Source organism: Bos javanicus, chromosome 27 (genome assembly GCF_032452875.1).
Source record: "Bos javanicus breed banteng chromosome 27, ARS-OSU_banteng_1.0, whole genome shotgun sequence".
Classification (NCBI taxonomy): domain Eukaryota; kingdom Metazoa; phylum Chordata; class Mammalia; order Artiodactyla; family Bovidae; genus Bos; species Bos javanicus.
Window position 1 is genome coordinate 15,635,629 of NC_083894.1, and position 20,843 is coordinate 15,656,471.

At 39.8% G+C, this 20,843-nt stretch overlaps 2 protein-coding genes across 5 annotated transcripts in view; one reads left to right on the top strand and one right to left on the bottom strand.

Annotated features, from left to right (window-relative positions):
* The window catches only part of LRP2BP (LRP2 binding protein), a 31,716-nt gene extending 13,775 nt beyond the window's left edge, over nt 1-17,941 (bottom strand). Inside the window, exons 1-4 of one of the 2 annotated variants that reach the window (XM_061404190.1) lie at nt 16,390-17,941; nt 11,108-11,234; nt 10,137-10,249; nt 5,036-5,149 (exon numbers count right to left, since the gene is read on the bottom strand). In XM_061404190.1, the coding sequence (XP_061260174.1) occupies nt 5,036-5,149; nt 10,137-10,249; nt 11,108-11,213 (333 nt within the window). In that variant the 5' untranslated portion in view covers nt 11,214-11,234; nt 16,390-17,941. Of the gene's footprint in view, nt 1-5,035; nt 5,150-10,136; nt 10,250-11,107; nt 11,235-11,652; nt 11,923-16,389 lie in introns of those variants that run through there. The other variant, XM_061404191.1, reaches the window with a different exon arrangement.
* Nucleotides 17,942-18,047: 106 nt separating this feature from the next.
* ANKRD37 (ankyrin repeat domain 37) lies at nt 18,048-20,800 on the top strand. 3 transcript variants are annotated; one of them, XM_061404195.1, is made up of 5 exons: nt 18,048-18,329; nt 18,552-18,704; nt 19,505-19,596; nt 20,116-20,319; nt 20,569-20,800. In XM_061404195.1, coding segments are annotated over exons 1-5 (477 nt in total). In that variant the 5' UTR covers nt 18,048-18,302; the 3' UTR covers nt 20,570-20,800. The 3 variants fall into 3 exon arrangements, with proteins under 3 accessions (XP_061260179.1, XP_061260178.1, XP_061260180.1); XM_061404194.1 differs by having other exon boundaries at nt 18,128-18,329; nt 19,424-19,596; XM_061404196.1 differs by lacking the exon at nt 19,505-19,596 and having other exon boundaries at nt 18,131-18,329; nt 18,552-18,712.
* Nucleotides 20,801-20,843: the final 43 nt, after the last annotated feature.

Consider the following 20,843-nt stretch of genomic DNA (forward strand, 5'->3'; position numbering starts at 1 on the left):
TCACCCAAAAGAAGTCTTCCAAACCCAAAAGCCCCAAACCTCCAAAATGTGTTACTGAAAATCAAATCAGGTCTGGCTGCTCACCGCTCAGAAGCCAATACTTGAGAGGCAAGTCTGGTCGAAAGTTTTTTATTCTGGAGGCCAGCAATGGGAGAGAACGGTGGACTCAAGTCTGAAAGCCAACTCCTCACTGACAATCAGTGGGCAAGAACTTCTATAGTTGGAGAAGGCGCTGCATGCAGAACAGCACCGTCAGTTCTGACAGTCATCTTGAAATTGGTCGTGAAGTGGTCTGATCAGTGTCATCTTGATTGTATTAAGTACACTTAATCTTTGGTTCTAGGGTTTGTTTGTTCCCATTTCTTTGGGGCCAGTTCTCATGGCTAGTCTGGTCATCATATATTTAACTTCTTCTACCTGGTGGGGGTTTCGGTGGCTAAAAACAGCTCAAAGGATGTGGTTTAGAATATTATCTGTAGCCCTTGAGGAGGAACTAAAGGGCCTTGGCTTTGTTTAATGGCTGAAGTAGTGTAATTTTGTCTTGTTTTCCTTTGCTTCAACACCTTCATTTCTCTGAATTCATTCTTTGAAGTTTTTCTCCACACAAAAGGCAGGCAGAGGATGTGGGGATGGGGAGCGAGAGCCATAGGGTCTGCTCGTCCCCAGGTCCTCAGTGCCTGCAAGGGGCCAACGAGCCACAGGTGAAAGCTTTATTTTTACTTACCTCTTGGCTGCCTCACCACATCTGTTACCAAACTAGATTTGTCTTGCCAGACACACTGCAAGCCAAACACTGAGACACCAAGGTCTGCAGCAAAAAGAGGGTTTATTTGCAAGGCAGTCAAACCAGAAGACAGGAAGAACAAACCTCAAACCAGCTTCCCAAGGCAAGTGGCTTCAGGTATTCACAGGATAATGAATAACGCAGCATGGCAGTTGGAGATGTAGGGAGCGTGGAGGGCATGGGGAAAGGTGCGGTGACTGGTGGATAATTATCGCTCTGCGCAGGTGTAACTAAGCTACAGGCTTCTGCACATTTAAAAGATCACCAAGCAATGGACACCTGTGGATGCCCAGCTGGAGGGTGGGTGGCCCGACCCAGTCTCAACCAGCTGCTCAAACTAGATGCAGCTGACTCCCAGTTTCTAGACAACCACTTGGGCAATGGTTTATGGTTTATGCTCATGCTGCCTGGAGGGCATGTTAGCTTTAAAAAAACCTTGACAAATGAAGGCAGGTGAAATGGACTTAATCCTCAGTTTCAAAACCTTCAAAGTCACTCCAAAGAAAAAAATAATATTTAATGTCATGTACAGTTGTGTATGCTTCTTTCTAACTTTTACCCCTCACTGCTCTCTCAAAATGCTGTTCTTGGCTAAACAACACAGTAAAAGATGAGAAAATAAAGTGTTTTACTGAGTCCCAGATCACATGGATCTATTTCTGTGAGTGTGTGAGCAGGTGTCTACCATTCCACCCCAGCTTGTTAGTAAGAGAGAACTTAAGGTACAACCACAGTAGAGTGACGTGTTTGTGCAAATCCTCCCACAGATGGCAGTGATTAAACTGGGACCAAACATATAGAACCACTTTTTAAAGGCACTAGGAAGTTTACCAAAGCAAACATAAACTGGAAAAGGAGTAACTCTTGAAAACTGCAACCGAAAGGGATCCTTGAAATTCAGTAAACCCCAGAGAGGATACATAAAAACCCTCTCCTAGGCACACATCATAGTCAAACTGCTGAAAGCTATAGACGCCTTGCAAAGCAGCCAGAGAAAAAGGCCACATTACATACAGGAAACATAATACAAAGCTTCCCTGGTGGTTCAGATGGTAAGGTATCTGCCTGCAATGCAGGAGACAGGTTCAATCCCTGGGTTGGGAAGATCCCCTAGAGAAGGGAATGGCAACCCACTCCAGTACTCTTGTCTGGAGAACTCCATGGACAGAGGAGCCTGATGGGCTATAGTCCATGGAGTCACAAAGAGTCGGACACAACTGAGCGACTAACACACAATACAGAGACTGACTTCTCATGAGAAGCCAGGAGATTTTAGAATGGCATTTTTAAAGTGGAGTAAGAAAGAGCTCAACCCCAAAACAATTCATTAGAAATGAAGGTAGACTGAAGACATTTTCAGGTACTCACAATTGGAGATAACTCATCACCTGCACATTATGCAAAAAATGCTCTTTAAAGGAAGTTTTTCAGGTTGGAAAGAAATGGAATACAGTGCCAAATGGGAACCCACCTTGATAGGAAGGACTGAAAAGCCCCAGACATGGTAAATATGTACAAATATAAAAGATACACAGGCACATATATACATACTGGTGTGTATGTATTTTTTCCTCTCAATTTCTTTCCAAAGATATATGATTACAGTAAACATAACTATTTTGTATTTGAGGGTTTATAATGTAAATTTCAAGACATTTCAGGTCTACCACACAAAGCACATTTGGTTCAACCAGACTTTGGGCCAAATTAGTCTCAAGAACAACTCAGTAAATTTATAAAGTGATAAAAATTAAAAGAATTTGCTCTTTGCTCCTTTACCTTGGGGTTAACTGAAGAGACCTACAGAAGCCATCTTCCTTTTTGCTCCTCTGGTCTCCATATGTAATCACATTGAAGTCATTCTACTTTGTGGAGTTGCCATATCCCAACCCATTGAATCTACCAATTTTCCTGATCTGTCCACACCTTCATGTTCTTCCCACATTATCAATTTATTCTATATCTGTCACTGTACTCTTTGTCCCTCTTCCCTCCATGACACTCACTCATGAGGCAAATACCCTATTTCTCCCTACTCTGCTGTACTTAAAACCATTGAACATGGCTAGAAAAAAAATAACCATGCTAACAGGTCCTTCTTAAAATTTATGACTATAAATTTCAGAGCAAGCTCTCAGCCCTCACAAGTAATTCTATCAATTTGTTTCAACAGTAGTCTCTCCCACTTATCTTGAAGAGGGGATACTATTTCAAACCTTCTTTCTCTTCAAACTTCTGCTCTCCCTGCTCCCACTCCTCAGTCTCAGCTCATGGCTTTGATTCTTAAAATATTTTTATAAAAAGTATGGAACAGTTCATGAGTTTGTGTGTCATCTTTGCACAGGCTCTGCATACATGCTGCTAAAGCAAACACATGGCCTCACTTTTATTTCACTGAGAAAACAGAAAAAATGGAAAGTAACACCAAATCTGTGAATTTACCTGATTCATCATTTAGGGAGAGGCAGGCAGCTGGCTATGTGGATCTCAGAATTCGTTTCTGGTATGAAGACAATGATCGGAAAGTTTTTAGAAAGTATGTATAGATAAGTGTCAGCCATGAGACTGGATGAGCCTACTCAAGGAGAGAGTGAAAGGAGGCAGGAAGGGCTGAGGCCAAGGTTCTGACATATTTCAACATTAGATGGGAGAGAAGCAGCTAGCACAAGGGTCTGAGGAGTGGCTGTGAAGAGGCAAACAGAAAAAACTGTATTTCAAATATACAAACAATGGTAGAATGATGTGTGCAAAGTATGAGGGAGAATCAGATGAACTAAAGATATCTCAGATGCTAAGGGGGGAGGGTGTTGCAAGGAGGGTATGGTCAGCTGTATTAAATTTGGAGTAAATGCAGGCAATGTAGTAATGGATACTGCAGGTTACTAAACTTTCAAAAATTAAACTATACGTAGGTTACAATGAGTATCTTTCAATTAATGCAAATATTTATTTTTACCATTCATTTCTTCATAGGGTGCAATGATTATAAATATGGAAAAATGAAGAATTTCAGGAATTAAGAGTATGGTCCTCATTATTAACTTTATACAAGATAAAGTCAGGGAGGAAAATGCTTCTTGGACACTTACTCCATGTGCCCTGTGTTAGTTATTTTTATGTGTTGTCATCCAATCTCATTAACAACTATATGAGTTAGGTTAATGAGTTTTATTTTTTATGCTGCCTCCAATGGATTAACCTGGTAATGTATCCTTAAAGCTTTGTACTGATAAAAGTTCTGAGACTATGTCTGGACTTAGGTACTTCTTTGTAGCTGATTGGGTTATGATCAATCATCAAGGCTGGCCATGACCAAAGGAGAGGGGGAAATGACAGATGTATTTCTGAGATTACTTATCTTCACTTTACAAATAAGGACACTAAAGCTAGAAATAATTTTCCCAAGATTATACTGCTAATAGGTGGCGAAACCAAGATTTGAAACCAGTGGTAAAGCCAAAATTTGAAAGCCTGTGTACTTTCACATTTTAGAATTTGTAATAGACCTGTATATACAGGACACCCTTGCAAGTGAATACAGGGAAACTAAATTCTAAATATCTTTGAAAATTTAAAAAATAAATTTCATAGGAAATTTCTTTGTAAGATGAGGCAAAAAAAGGGGAAATAATTAAAAAATGAAAACCATATAGCATAGAGAAAATCGTACTACTGATCTCAAAATCTCATAATTTAACTTATTCTTTCATCTTCAAGCATGCCAAAAATATGAGGCCTAAAAATACTATTGATATACAAGTATTTAAATGAAAATGTAGACTATATCTATTGACAATGAAGGACATTCAAAACACAGGTGGAAAAAAAAGATTACAAAACAGTAATGTATACTTGGTCTTATATTTTTAAAATGTAGGTGTGTATACACACATATAATTTTTTTCTGCATAGGGCAATACATGAAAGAATAACTCTACAGTAATAACTATAATAACTTCATATTTGATAGGAAAATTTGGAGTGATCTTAATTTTGCTTATTTTCTAACTTCTCTCTATGTTCATGTAGCTTTAAAATAACTTTTAAGAACAAAGGAAAACATTTTAAAACATAAATGTTATTGATGGCTAGTGGTAGCAAGGAGGGGGCAAAAAGAAATTTTGTTTTCATGTAAATGCTGAAAGAACAGATAATTATTTAAATATGAGTACAGATATATATTATTAAAATATAAATAATTTTAAATCCAGAACCATGAAATCTTAAACACTGAACAAAACAATAACTTACAGAGTCTGCAGCTGTCCCCAGGCCATCATAATACATCACTCCTAGCTGGTAAGTTGCCTGATGATCCTTTTCCTTGATTTCTTCAAACTGTTCTAATGCTTCTTCATACCATCCCTGTAAGCTCCCAGGAAATACTGAATTATTTTCTTTATTATCTTAAAGTAATCACAGATACTTAGTTCCCACCTAAATCTAGCTAGCAGCACCAAATAAAGACAGAAACAAATTTATGGAATTTACAAGTGAGCCATTGACAACAAACAACACACTATAAAAATCAGTAAAACAAACCTAAACATGGCAACTGAGGGAGGTAACAAGGAGGAACCTAGGAGGGACTTGCTTTGACTTGCACTCTTATTCTTGGCTACTACTGAACTACCCTCTAATGATAGCCTAGCTCGGTGCTCATCCCAGCCTGCCATATTACTCATCACTCCCAGAATCTGAGAAACTTCAGAGTTGGGGCCAAAGTCTCTGAGAAAAGATAAGCATCAGGACATCCATTATTATTAAATCTCCACTCTAATATGGCTCTTCCAGTTTTGCCATTTTCTAGCTAAAGAAGACACCGAAAAGCAAATGTGTGATTCTCAAAAATTATCTTCCTCCCATATGTCCTATAGAAACCTCCATGTCACAAGTCATTCATTTAAGGCTTCTTAGCATCATAGGATATAATAAGAAATATGCTAAAGTGTAAGGAACAAACATGGAGCTTGTATCTTAGTCCCCCATGGAAAATGCCTTACATTAAAGACTAAATCATTTGTAATAGTGGAAAAAGAGTCTCTGAGTTGAAAGGTCAGTGAATGAGAAGGCCTGACAAAAACAACTTTTGGAAAACACAGAAACTACTGAATTTCTCTTTTCCTAAACTGTAATTAATCAACAAATTGATAAAAGTAATAAAAATTGCATCAAAATGCTAACAATAAGTAAATGACTTGTAAAGATTCATTCTATTTTCTGGCTAATGTTTGGCCAAGATACGAAGGCTGGAAAACTCAGAATACTCTTATACAGAGAAAGAGAAGAGAGGACCTTACAGTTTTCGTGATTTTAAATGTCATACATGCTGGAAAATCTCAGATATATATTTACTTTCAACTCTGACTTTTCTTTTGAGATCTAGAGTATCACATGTAGTTTCTACTTTGAAACCTTATAGTTGGATGACGAAGGGGAATCTTAAACATAAAATGTCCCAAAATTGAACTTTTGATGGTTTCCTCAAAACTCACCCACTTTTCCATTTTTCAGTCCATGCCACCATTACTTGTATCTCCAAAATAAATCCAGGACCCAGTTCCACTGCTACCACTCTGGTCAAGACCACCATCCTCTCTTGCCCCAACTAGTATAATTTCTCTCTAAACTGGTCTTGGTTTAATGCTTCCCTTCCAGTCCATTCATCACAGTCTCAAAACACTTCCTAGAGCTTCTCATTACTTTTGAAACAAGGTTTGTCTAGAGCCCTTCAGTTCAGTTACTCAGTCGTGTCCAACTCTTTGTGACCCCATGGACTGCAGCATGCCAGGCCTCCCTGTCCATCACCCACTCCCAGAGCTTGCTCAAACTCATGTCCATTGAGTCGGTGATGCCATCCAGCCATCTCATCCTCTGCCATCCCCTTCTCCTCCCACCTTCAATCTTTCCCAGCATCAGGGTCTTTTCCAATGAGTTAGTTCTTCGCATCAGGTGGCCAAAGTATTGGAGTTTCAGCTTCAGCACCTGTCCTTCTAATGAATATTCAGGACTGATTTCCTTTAGGATGGACTGGTTGGATCTCCTTGCAGTCCAAGGGACTCTCAAGAGTCTTCTCCAACACCACAGTTCAAAAGCATCAATTTTTTGGCGCTCAGCTTTCTTTATAGTCCAACTCTCACATCCATACATGACTACTGGAAAAACCATAGCTTTGACAAGATGGACCTTTGTTGGCAAAGTAATGCCTCTGCTTTTTAATATGCTCTTTAGGTTTGGTCGTAAGTTTTCTTCCAAGGAGCAAGCATCTTTTAATTTTATGGCTGCAGTAACCATCTGCAGTGATTTTGGAGCCCAAGAAAATAAAGTCTGTCACTGTTTTCACTCTTTCCCCATCTATTGGCCATGAAGTGATGGGACCAGATGCCATGATCTTAATTTTCTGAATGTTGAGCTTTAAGCCAAATTTTCCACTCTCCTCTTTCACTTTCACCAAGAGGCTCTTTACTTCTTCACTTTCTGCCATAAGGGTGGTGTCATCTGCATATATGAGGTTATTGATATTTCTCCTGGCAATCTCGATTCCAGCTTGTGCTTCATCCAGTCCAGCATTTCTCATGATGTTCTCTGCATATAAGTTAAATAACCAGAGTGACAATATACAGCCTTGATGTACTCCTTTCCCGATTTGGAACCAGTCTGTTGTTCCATGTCCAGTTCTAACTGTTGCTTCTTGACCTGCATACAGATTTCTCAAGAGGCAGGTCAGGTGGTCTTGTATTCCTATCTCTTTCAGAATTTCCCACAGTTTGTTGTAGTCCACACAGTCACAGAAAACTATAGTCAATCTAATCACGCTAGGACCACAGCCTTGTCTAACTCAATGAAACTAAGCCATGCCCTGTGCAGCCACTCAAGATGGGCGGGTCATGGTGGACAGGTCTGACAGAATGTGGTCCACTGGAGAAGGGAATGGCAAACCACTTCAGTATTCTTGCCTTGAGAACCCCACGAACAGCATGAAAAGGCAAAATGATAGGATACTGAAAGAGGAATTCCCCAGGTCGGTAGGTGCCCAATATGCTATTTGAGTGAACTCTGGGAGTTGGTGATGGACAGGGAGGCCTGGCGTGCTGCGATTCATGGGGTTGCAAAGAGTCGGACACGACTGAGCGACTGAACTGAACTGAACTGAACTGAACACAGTCAAAGGCTTTGGTATAGTCAATAAAGCTGTAGTAGATGTTTTTCTGGAACTCTCTTGCTTTTTCAATGATCCAGTGGATGTTGGTAATTTGATCTCTGGTTCCTCTGCCTTTTCTAAATCCAGCTTGATTATCTGGAAGTTCATGGTTCACGTACTATTGAAGCCTGGCTTGGAGAATTTTGAGCATTACTTTGCTAGCATGTGAGATGAGTGCAATTGTGCAGTAGTTTGAGCATTCTTTGGTATTGCCTTTCTTTGGGGTTGGAATGAAAACTGACCTTTTCCAGTCCTGTGGCCAGTGCTGAGTGCTCCAAATTTGCTGGCATATTGAGGGCAGCACTTTCACAGCATCATCTTTTGGGATTTGAAACGGCTCAACTGGAATTCCATCACCTCCACTAGCTTTGTTTGTAGTGATGCTTCCTAAGGCCCACTTGACTTTGCATTCTATTCACATTGTAGAACTCGCCAAAGTCTTCTTCATCTCAGAAACGTTGCATTTGTTTTCCCTTCTACCTGGAATGTACTTCCCTGTGGCTGTTTGCATTGCCTGTTTCCTTAAATTTCAGTTTCAACAACAGGTCTTTCTGCCCTACCCCTAAGTTATTCTCTATCAGAGTAGCCAGTTAATTGCTTTCACAGTACTTTTAACGTATTTGTAATCATGTATTAACTTGTTATCTTCCTCTTGACTATAAGCTCCATGAAATGGGGACCTTTCTAATTCCCTCACCACTGTAGAGTTAGTACCTAGCATAATAGTAGCAAATACTTATAAAGCACTTATTAAGTGGCAGGCCCTATTAGTAAGTATTTTTACAATTAACATATCCTCATAATAGCTCTATGGCACCCCACTCCAGTACTCTTGCCTGGAAAATCCCATGGACGGGGAGCCTGGAAGGCTGCAGTCCATGGGGTCGCTGAGGGTCCAACATGACTGCGGCTTCACTTTCACTTTTCACTTTCACGCATTGGAGAAGGAAATGGCAACCCACTCCAGTGTTCTTGCCTGGAGAATCCCAGGGACGGGGAGCCTGGTGGGCTGCCATCTATGGGGTCGCACTGAGTCGGACACGACTGAAGTGACTTAGCAGTAGCAGCAGCAGAGATGAAACTGAGGCACTAAGAGGTTAAGCCTTTGTGCCCAAGGGTATAGTTAACAAGCAACAGAACCACAATTGAACCTATGTTCAAAGCTGAAAGATCATTCTCTTAAACATTATGCTACGTGATTCTCAGAGTGACAGGTACGTGATGAGTCCTCAACAAATATTTGTTGCCAGAATGAAGGAAGGAGCCATAAAGAGATTAGTAAGTGGGATATAGGTGAAGGGTTGCCCAAGCATTCAAGAGATAGTGAGGGGCAGGGGACAGCTGATCCCTTTTTGCATCTTCCCTTGGGGTTCAGTGAACAATTGAAGCTATACTGCTGAAGCTGGAGTGATATCTTGCACAGGTCTACCTAGACCTACTTTGTAAATTTCAGCATAATGTGGATAAAGAGGGAAATTCTCTCCTTGATCCATACAGAAACTTACTTAAAGCTACCTTTGCTGCTGCTGCTGCTAACTGGCTTCAGTCGTGTCTGACTCTGTGCGACCCCATAGACAGCAGCCCATCAGGCTCCACCGTCCCTGGGATTCTCCAGGCAAGAACACTGGAGCGAGTTGCCATTTCCTTCTCCAATGCATGAAAGTGAAAAGTGAAAGTGAAGTTGCTCAGTCGTGCCCGACTCTTAGCAACCCCATGGACTGCAGCCTACCAGGCTCCTCCATCCATGGGATTTTCCAGGCAAGAGTACTGGAGTGGGGTGCCATTGCCTTCTCAGTACTATTAATTGATAAGAATCAGGATTTTTAATTGTTAATAATAAAATACTTTACAAATAACACTGAATATTTTAGCAAAATATAAAAATTAGACTTTTTATTTATTATGTGCAAATGGATTTCATAACAAAATGACTCCCATAAATGACATTCATTAGAATGACTTTTATGGAGAAAGGTCGAATAGCTCTGTAAGCTGGGACCAGCGTATCATGATCAAAGCCACAAACACAATCTAGGGAATTTGACAGAACTTCCCTGGCTTAACAATGGTAAGGAACTCTATAGGAAACTTTGTATGAAGATCTAACAATGGCTTTATATGAAATGAAAATAAACCCACAAAAACTGGTACCTCTTCAAAGTACAGTTGACCTCGTAGAAAATATGCCATAGTATCCCCTCTTCTTATCCTTTCTTTCAAGAGCTGCAAGGCCTTATCCACCAAATTAGCATGGCTGTAATGATCTGGTTTTTTAAAAAGTAAAGAATTCCATCTTTACCCATACAATGTGAATTTTTTCTCTTAAAGTAATAAAGTATATAGAATTCATCTGACATTGTTTATACTGGCTTCCTTCCTAGTTCTCATTCCTAAAACTGACCTCCTTAGTTCAAGGAAAAAGCACCACCTTAGAAAAAAGAAAGCACTATCACACCAGACATTGTACCTTATATAATTAAGAAGTGTATTGGTGGGCTGTCACACTAACCCTCTTTCCTACTAGGCAGGAGCTCTAGCAATGTAGTCCGTGTGGAATTCTTTAAACAAAGCTGGCCTTTGTGTGAAATTCTTAATTTCAGTCTTAATTAGAACTACTCTAACTAAATGATCTAACCATCCCCAATTTAATTTTTTTTAGGTCTATAGAAAAAGAAATGGTAGCTTTAAATGCCTATTTCAAATAAAGTATGGTACTGTCCTCTCTAACAGAAGTGACATCTGGCTTTGTTTTTTTCAAGAAGGGTGTTCTAAAGTCCTGAGAGTAAAACCAGGAGCAGGATTTCATGATGAAACTTCTTCACTGATGATCTGCTACCAGATAAGCTGGGTAGCAATTCCACAAATTCTTACAGAAAAGCTAGAAAGGACTGTAAACTTAACCACTTCCTTGCCAGCAATAAGACTCATATTTCCTGTCTCTTTCGCTCTGGTGTACGTAATTAACATTTAGTGAAAATATCATCAGGACTTGTACCAGTCTCTTCCTTTCTCCACTGGAAGAATTAACCACTTCCTCTCCAGCAATAAGACTTGTATTTCTTGTCTCTTTGGCTCTGGTGTACATAATTAACTTTAAGTGAAAATACTATCAGGACTTGTACCAGTCTTTTCCTTTCTCCACTGGAAGACTTTTGCATTCTTAGCAGCGAAGTGGGATAGAGAAGTATATGAGGGGTTCTTGGGCAACTTTTCACTGGTCAACTTCATCCTGTCTCCACAGTGGGTATTCTGTAAAAGAGAGTAAAATAATAATATGGTAGAAATATCTTCCTCCAGGAAAATGCACCAAGAGATTCCATTTCCACTTGACAGAAAGAGCATCCTCCCCTCATCACTGAGGGATAGGGCACCAAACTAACAGCCCTGGTATATGAGCACTCCTTCTTAGGAAACTAGGACCTTTCAGAGCTAAGAGAAGCCCTCGTCCATGTCTGTTCCCACCGCATGGAGTCAATGATCAGGGCTATCTGCAAGTCCTCTCTGGCTGGGAAATACATGCTCTAGCAAGTCATGTCACCCACCACAGCTGCTGCCACTAGTAGGAATTGGTGACACTGCTCATAGGTACAGTTCTTGTGCACCAGTGCCTTTCCATTAACTGAAGCTCATCAAACTAATCCATTTTAAATGAAAGCACCTATTTTACCTGGGAATACACTTTACTTTAACTGTGTTGTTCAGTTTTATCTTTCCATCTGTAATGGGTTTCCATGTTATAAGGTGGATCACAGTTGAATGGAAAATCAGAGCCTTCATATAAAATGTAGAGGCCACCTCATGTGGGATGAAGGAGTCCAGGTTGGCCTAGGCTGAGGGTAGTGAGACCGCAAACTCAGTTGTTGCTACGCTTTTTTGTTTACTCCATGGAATTCCACTGTTACAGCATGCTCTCACCAATCAGGAACAAGCTTCCAGTAAAGCTTCCTGATTGGTGGTGAAGAGAACTCAATAGATCTTTAGTATGACTGGAAAGCCACAATCATACAATTCTATGATACTATTTTGGACAATAAATTGCTTTGTTTATGAGAAGGGAATGGCAACCCACTCCACTATGCTTGCCTGGAGAATTCCATGAATAGAAGAGCCTGGTGAGCTACAGTCCATGGGGTCGCAAACAGTCAGACATGACTGAGCGACTCACACACACACAATGAGAATAAAGTGCAGAAAGGGAGATAAATCAGTATACCAGAGGAAAAAATCACCAAACTATCTGTGATTTTCATTTTTTTTAAGAGTTAATTTTCTCATCTGTAGTTTGGATTACAAATAGTTTGAACTAGAGGATTTCAAAATATCTGTTCCTAGATATGTAAACTTCTTGGATTATATGATTCCAAAAACCTATGGTTGTACCAGGAAATATAGAAGTTTCCAAAGAACTTTAGGGTGAAGCAGTATTAGGTGAAGTATTTAGAAGAACTAAGACAATCCAAATATGATGATGTTCACAGCATGTTTCTGTTATCTCTGAATTGTCAGCATCTTGACTCTTGTGCTTTGGGGCCATCAGTAACTAAATAAGGGTTACTCGAACACAAGTAAATTTGATAACCCGGGTGGCTACTAGGCGACTAACCTGGACAAAAGGGGTGATTCACCTCCCAGGAGGGATGGAGTGCGATTTCATCACACTACTCAGAGCAGCATAAATTTAAAATTTATCAATTGCTTATTTCTGTTATTTTCCATTTAATATTTTCAGATGATGATGGGCCTGAAACCACAGGAATTGAAAATGCAGGTAACAGGGGACTACTGTAATTTCCTCTTTCTGTTCCAGGATCCCATAGTCATCATGTCTCCTTAGCCTCCTCTGGTCTATGACAGATTCTCAGGTTTTCCTTGTTTTTAACAACTTTGACAGTTTTGTACTGGCCAGATATCCTGTAGAATGTTTCCCAATCAGGGTTTACCTGATATTTTACTCATGGTTAGACTTGAGTTATGGACTTTGGGAAGATGCAGAGGTGAAGTATCTTTTCGGCAGACCGTATCAAGGGTGCATAACTTATTACTGATGATAATAACAAACACTTGGCCAGTGCAGTGTTTCACAGGTTTCTCCACTGTGAAGTTACTTCCCCTTACTTCCCATACTCTACTTTTTGGAAGCAAGTCATTAATGCAGAGCCCACACTGAGGAGGATGGGGTGAGGTAAGGATTAACCTCTACTTCCTGGAGTGAGGAATGTCTAAACGATGTGTTTGGAATGCTTTTGTAAAGAAGAGCTGTCTTTTTCCTTACTCCTTTCCTCCCTATCTATCCATCTTTATCAGTTATCTATTGAGTTGGCCAAAAACTCCATTTGAGTTTTTCCATAAGATGTTACAGAAAAACCTGAACGAACTTTCTGACCAACCCAGTATCTATTCTTTGTGCCATAATATCCTGGAGCAGTAGTTGTTTAGAATAGCTATATAATTTATCATCTTTCCCAAGAAGTTTGAGTAAGCAAGGCTGGAAGGGTTTATACAGTATAAACTAGGCACAAGAAGAATTTCTTTGTGGGAAATCCTTTTGCTTTTACGTGTGCTAGTCATTCAGTGGTATCCGACTCTTTGCAACCCCATGGGCTCTTAACTCTCCAGGCTCCTCTGTCCATGTGATTTTCCAGGCAAGAATAGTGGAGTGCGCTGCCAGTTCCTTTTCCATTTACAATCATACTAGGATCATATATGGATTTCCTGACTGCCTATGCCAATGAAGGTCATAATTATATTGATTAGTTCAAGTAATTTTCAATCTGCGGATTTAAAAAAAAAACTGTTAAAAATCAAAGAACAGTTAATTGAAATTCCAGCTCTGGCTATCATCTTCTGTCTTTGAAAAGTTTTCTTATTTGCAGTGATATATTATCTTCAGTGTATGAGCTATAGAAATATATCTGCCACACATCTTTATTAATAATTAATATCTAGTTACTTTTAAGACTCACTGGAATCTGGTCAACATTAATATAAATAACAGGGCACCTAGTTGGCAATAAATAATTGAAACATCATATTCAGAAATGTCTGAGGAATATTGAATATGTTTGGGGGTTATAAAATTCTCAAGAGATCTAAATAATACATGTGAAACCAAGTCAACTATTGAGATTTTTAGTTTTACTTTATATTTCTTCATTTGCTTTAGAGCTAAATTTCTCTATAGCATTATTGCTAAATGTATACAATATAATTAAATATTATACAATAGTGATAAATGGGGATTAGAAGGTATTCCCAATTACTCCTCCTTTCAATGCTATGCATTTAGGGAATGTTTTCTAGTCATCTTTTTGGCCAATAAAGGCAAATAGAAAATAGATGAAATTAGCCTAATTCTAATTAATTAGCTTGTCCACCAAATACTTTAATAATTTTCACCAATTGGCACATATTCATTCATTCATTAAAAAGGAACTCCTTGAATAGAAGGCATTGGACTAAGCACTGTGGGAAATTCAGTTCTAGAAACAAGGCTACATTAAGTCATCATTAAATGAAAGTGTTTTTCAATGGATTGTAGTAATCTTCTCTGAGGATTCATTTTGCTTTAAAGCAGTCAATCTTAGTAGCTTTGAACTACCAAAGATGACCACAATTCTTTAAAATATAGGTATAAGAATGTGGGCTCTAGAGTCAAATTGCCTGAGTTCCAGCTCCACTCCTTAATAATGATCTGATCTTAGATAAATTATAGAAATCTCCCTATCAGTTTCCTTTCCTATCTGTATTAACCATGGGGCATAATAAGTGCCCAATTAATGTCAATGTACCTCAACACAATAACATATTGGAATAGATATTAGTGGTCATTTAATATAACTTCTCATTTGTATATCTTTATTTCACATCACTGCTATATGTGTAACATATATGGCAACCAGATTGAATTACACATAGTTCTCAACACTGGAAGATATTTAACACTTCTTATAAATTCTCTTCCTCTTCTGGATGACCTAGCAAACTCTTACCCTTCAAGTCTTAGTCCACACATCTTTCACTCATTTGGTCACTGAGTCATCATTCAACCTTTTTTTTTTTTTTTAAACTCACTCTAAATGGCACCCTTTTGGAAACACAACTACCAGCAAGCTACACCTAAGCAGAATTGGCAATGCTTGGAAGAGTGACTATTCCATATGCTTCTTAGACCATCTACTACTTTAGAAAATTGATCCCACCTGCTGTATGTTCTGTAAAAACTCCAGTCCCTTGCCAGTAAGATACTGTCCCCCAGTGACACACACACACACACACAAAGGTATAAATGAACTTAATTGACAAAACAGAAGTAGAGTAATAGATTTAGAAAACAGACTTATGGTTACCAGGGGATAAGTGAGGAAGGGATAAATTGGGAGATGGGGCTTGTAGTATACACACACTATATAAAATATATATATATAAAAAATAGATATAAAATAGTATATAAAATAGATAATAAAGAACCTACTACATAGAACAGGGAACTCTACTCAATACTCTTTAATGGCCCATGTGGAAAAAGAAACAAAAAAAGAGTGGATATCTGTATATATGTAACTGATTTACTTTGCTGTATATCTGAGACTAACACAATATTGTGAATCAACTATACTCCAATAAAAATTTAAAAATAAAGAAAAAAACAAAAAAGAAAAACAAAAGAAAAAAAGATATTGTTCTCTGAATGTATTTATCCTGTATACTTCTGTACTCCACCAGCTCTATTCAGTTTTCAGAAAGCTTTTAGGCCCATTTCTAAATCAGATACATAGCTGAGACATAAAGAGTTGTTTGGAAACATTATGAGCTATGGACAAGTATGCAGTGATTAAAGGGACAAAAGCTTTAAAAACTACTTACAAAATTCCCTTTCCTTGTGAAATTTAAATATGTCACAGGAAGTTAACAATAATTACCAGACTTAATGCATGCTGAACAGAATCTTGTTTTCAAGAAAAAGGATGTAACGTGGAGGTGCATGTATCACAGAAATATCCCATTTCATATGTTAACTGCAAAACATATATTTTAGAACTCTAAGGACTTCTTCGATGACACCTTGTATTAGTTAGGAATTCTTGAAAATGAACATCTGTGCAAACTTGAAGCTTAATTATATGTCTTGAAAAATAGTGGTTATCTAGATGAAAAACACGAGAAAAGGAAAACTGGAAATATGGACATGTGTTTTCATATATTTCTGACATTCTTTAAACAGCATAAAAAGTACTGTGAATAGTTTAAATTTAAAAAAAGAACACAAGCACGATTCTATACATGTTTGAATATAAGTGTGTGTGTGTATACATATATATATATGCGCTTATGTTTAAGTACACATATAAACAAAGATATTTAAAACTACCCCTTTGCAAACAAAAGAAAAGAGAATTTTGCTCACCAAGTCTTTGAGGCAGCAAGGCACTGGATACTTCAGATGAAGAGATTAAGGTGGTAACAGGAGGTACACTCAGTGCTTCAGACAGAGGAAATAAAAGATGAAAAGGGGATGCTCTGTGCTTTGGACAACCAGGCCCTTAGTTAAATGCATTTCCTGAAGAATTTTAATGAATTCTGCTTTCCATACATAGAAAAGCACTATAATCATTAACTTGGAATATTTGTTCTCTGTAACTAGCAGTGATTTTTTTACCAAGATACAAGTTGACTGCATGTATTCCCTAACATCAAAAAAATCACATATAAACTAGCTTCCCCACCCCCACTTCTTTGGCGTAGTTCCTCAGTGCTATCTGAAGGCTGTCTCTTGGGCTACAGTCCTCAGTAAAACCCTGAATAAACTTTAACTCACAGCTCTCATGCAGCACATTTTTCTCTAAGTTGACACCTTGGATCAACTGCATAAATCTAGTAATATAAATTACTGTAAAATTAGCTTACGGCTCTTATTACAAAATAAACAAGAAACTGTATCCAAAATTAGAACAAAAAGGCCACCCATCTATTTTCAGAGGACACTGAGCTTGTTCTCCAAAAAAAGAATAAACTTTCAGTCTTGCTCTCAAAAGGTACCAGCACACAGAGGGGAACAGATTAAGATATTAGGGAAAATAAATACATGGTTGGAACTTTAGCTTTTAGCTAGATTAACCTGGGGAAGAAGAAAAAAAAAAAACTGCTTAGGAACTGTCCAGAGATAAAATAGTCAGTGGCTGTGGCTTTGAAGTCAGGATGTCTTTGTTTCTACAGTTTTCTGAGGTATGGTCAGCCCTGCCCACGGGGAAGAGCGCCAGTGGTCATAACGTCCATGGCCTGGTCTTTTCGTTTGTCCACTAACTCCTCACGAAGAGTGCGGGGCTCCCGTCTCAGGGAGCTCAGGGCTAAGAGCTGGGACCAGCATTTCCCCAGGCAACAAGTCCAGCACTGTGCCTGACCTGTCTCTGAGGGGCCACATTACAATGGCGGGCTCACTTTACGTCACTCCCGGAAAGGGCATAGTGTCATTTTGGGGTGAAGGTGAAGCAGTCCTGTGGGAAAACCTAGCCCCTTAGCTCACGTTAGGCGCCCCTCCACCACCACCCCTACCCCCCCAAACCCCCTCAAGCTCTAGCTTTCCTAAATGTCCAGGGCCTGAGGGACAGAGGCAAGCCTAGGGCGGCTTTGAACACGATGACTCAGGAACTTTCTTTCCTGAGGAGCCAGAGGCTGGGGCCGCGGGGGTCCAGCACCAAGCGCAGTAGCAGCTTCCAAAGGTTGCGCTGCCGCCCAAGATCAAGATCCTGGTAGCTCCCTCATTTCCTGGTTACGTGCGCGCCAGCAGAAACCAAAACCTCCACCCGCGACTTCCGCTTCCCCAGAGGGACTATTGAGCTGGGCACAAGCAGCGTGAAACGTGCCGAACTCTCAGCGCCTCATGGCGGCGGGTGAAACCCGGCAGTCCTGACGCCGGTCTTTCATGGCGCATGCGCAACAGGGCCTGGGCGGGAACGGCCTCAGGGCTCCGCCCCGAGGTGGGCGGGCCTGACACCTCCCCTTGGCCAATCAGCTGGCGCATCCTCGCTGCCTCCTCCTCACCCCCGCCCCCGCCAGCCTCACTGGGCTCCAGGTTACACGTGCTACTGTTTGTGTACGTGCGGCTGCTGCTGGGCGGAGAAAGGCGGGCCTCCTAGGGTTGGGCTGCTCCGGCCGAGCCGCCCCTGAGGCAGGGCGGGGAGGGGCTGGCCCCCTAGCTCTGGTGATCTTTTAAATTCTCCGGCTCTCGGGCGGCCTGTCTACTCTTAACCTGTCCGTCTGCAGCGAGTGCCGCACTGCTCAGCTCTCCCAAGGACTCCTGTCCTCTACTTTAGGCGGGAGATGCTGCTGCTCGATTGCAACCCAGAGGTGAGATTCAGGCTGCTTTTGTCCGGCAGACTTAAGCGTACAGATGTCTGTCTTCTATAGAGGGCTAGATAGGGTGAAGGTGTACTGACCACTTGGCGCTGCTGCTAAGTCAAGCCTCTTCAGAGTTGGAGGGTTTTTGGAGTGGCGGAGGACTTCAATCTCCGGAGGGCAGGAGCCTGGACAAAGGCGAGAAGGGGTACTGGAGCTGTTCTTTTCTCGCAGGTGGATAGTCTGAAGCATCTGCTGGAGACCGGGGCCTCCGTCAACGCACCCCCGGATCCCTGTGAGCAGTCGCCCGTCCACTTGGCTGCAGGTGGCGGCCTTGCTTGCTTTCTTCTCTGGCAGCTGCAGACGGGCGCTGACCTCAACCAGCAGGTAACTAGGTAACTGATTGTTGCTGTGTGCAACCCTCCCCTTCACCCCAAATCCACACAAACATTTCTTAGACACCAAGATATTGTCGTTTCAGTTATTAGAAACAGGACTAGCACAGTGATGCCTATAGAAGTGTGAGACACTACGTAACTTTAGTTTTCCAGTAGCCACATTAATGAAGCGAAACATTTTAGTAAACTGACACAATCAAAATTATCATGTGTAATCAATAAAACATAACTGATATATAAATATATCGGATATGCCTCCTCACCCTCCGTGTATTTTACATTGACAGCACATTTCAGTTCAGACTAGCCACATTTTAGGTGCTCATTAGCCCGATAGATGGCTGCTGGCTACTACATCGGACATTTCCAGGGTCTACCATTCATTTCCAAAGGAACTGCTCCATTACAAAATTAAGTCTCAGGGTAGCACAACTTGTAAGACATGCTCACAATCAATATAATTCCTTACAGAACTTAAGGTAGTTTGCATCTTCCATTCAATGTTAAATTTTAAATTGTAATTTTTACTTCTGTAGGATTCTATTTTGCTTTTAATCACTTAAAATTTAATGTATGTAGCTGTGACTGCACATGCTTTTATTAATGACAATTCTATATTTAATAGGGCACCAAGTGAACTTTACTTTAAAAAAGAATTAAAAGATTCAGTCCAGTACAATGCAGTTCTAACCCTACTTCCTCAAATAGCTTCCTCAAGCAATAAAGCTCACTCATCAACTTCCACAAGAGTGTTTTGGGGAGACTAAAATATGCTGTCTTGTCTGTAAGGATGTTTTTGGAGAAGCTCCACTACACAAGGCAGCAAGAGTTGGAAGCATGGAATGCCTCAGTCTGCTTGTAGCCAGTGATGCCCAAATTGAGTGAGTATGGAATCAGTGACTTCAAATTTTATATTTTCTTGGGTTAATCAGACTCCTGCAGCTCAATTACATGATGCTTGCCTAATTGATAATGTAGTGGTACCATTTAAATATTAACTTAGGCTGTTAAATTATCTGATACTATTCAAGTAAATTAAAAAATGGATCCTAAACAATCAGAGGTGCAGTTCTTTTCATGTGTCATGGCAGTATTACATCTTAGTTTTGTTTTTAAAAATCCATTCTATAGATGTTCTCACTGATTTCCTTTGTGTACTCACTCATTGTACTGAAAACAGAATACTTATTTGTGTAGAAATGAAGTGCCCATTCTGGGCTGTCCTTTGTGCTAAGGACAAATAGTGAGCAAACATGGAATTCCTCTATGCTTCCTTTACCTCTTTTATTCTGCAACCAACATTTGTATAAGCCCAAAGCACCTTTATTAGAAATATATTTTTAAAAGGCTAAAAACAACTGTCAACTTTTACTTGAATACTTTTTTTTTTTTTGTCTTAGTTTATGTAATAAGAATGGGCAAACAGCTGAAGATCTTGCTTGGTCATGTGGATTTCCAGAATGTGCCAAGTTTCTTACAACAATTAAATGTATGCAGACAATAAAATCAAGGGAACAACCCAATAAAGATCATTGTGTTCAAGTGCTCAGACTGAAACGAAGTTTTGGAAGTGAGGAATATACAAGTGGGAAAAGGAAGTGTTGGTAAGTAATTCAGTTTCTTCCTTCTTCCTCCCTTAAGGATTTCTTATTTAAAACAGAATTTATTGTTTCATTTAAATATTGCCAGTCTTATGTCTTGTATATCTTTTCATTCTCATTAACACATTTTAATACTGGATGTAGTAACTACTGCTAGACTTTAGAGACCAAAAATTGTCCTGCATGGTAGAAGACTGGGGAGGAAAACTTTTTAAAAAAAGGTTTTAATGTCAATATGTTTTTCAACAACAGATGTATTGGTCATGAAGAGGTGAGGAGAAGGTCTTCGCTTCATGCAGGTCTACCGCTCAGCTACAAGCTGTGGCTTCAGGCTCATCAAGTGTGTCTAAACTCCTTCTAAGAAGGAGGAAACCTTTCTTCTAAGCGAAGATAATGTTCAAGAATACATGTATTTACATGCCTATAATGTTCTGGTTGTGCATGCTTTGTCTCGTAACTTATTAAAAGAATGTCTAAAGAATAATTGTTTTGTGATATTTACAACCTTTGGAAAAACTCATAAAAAC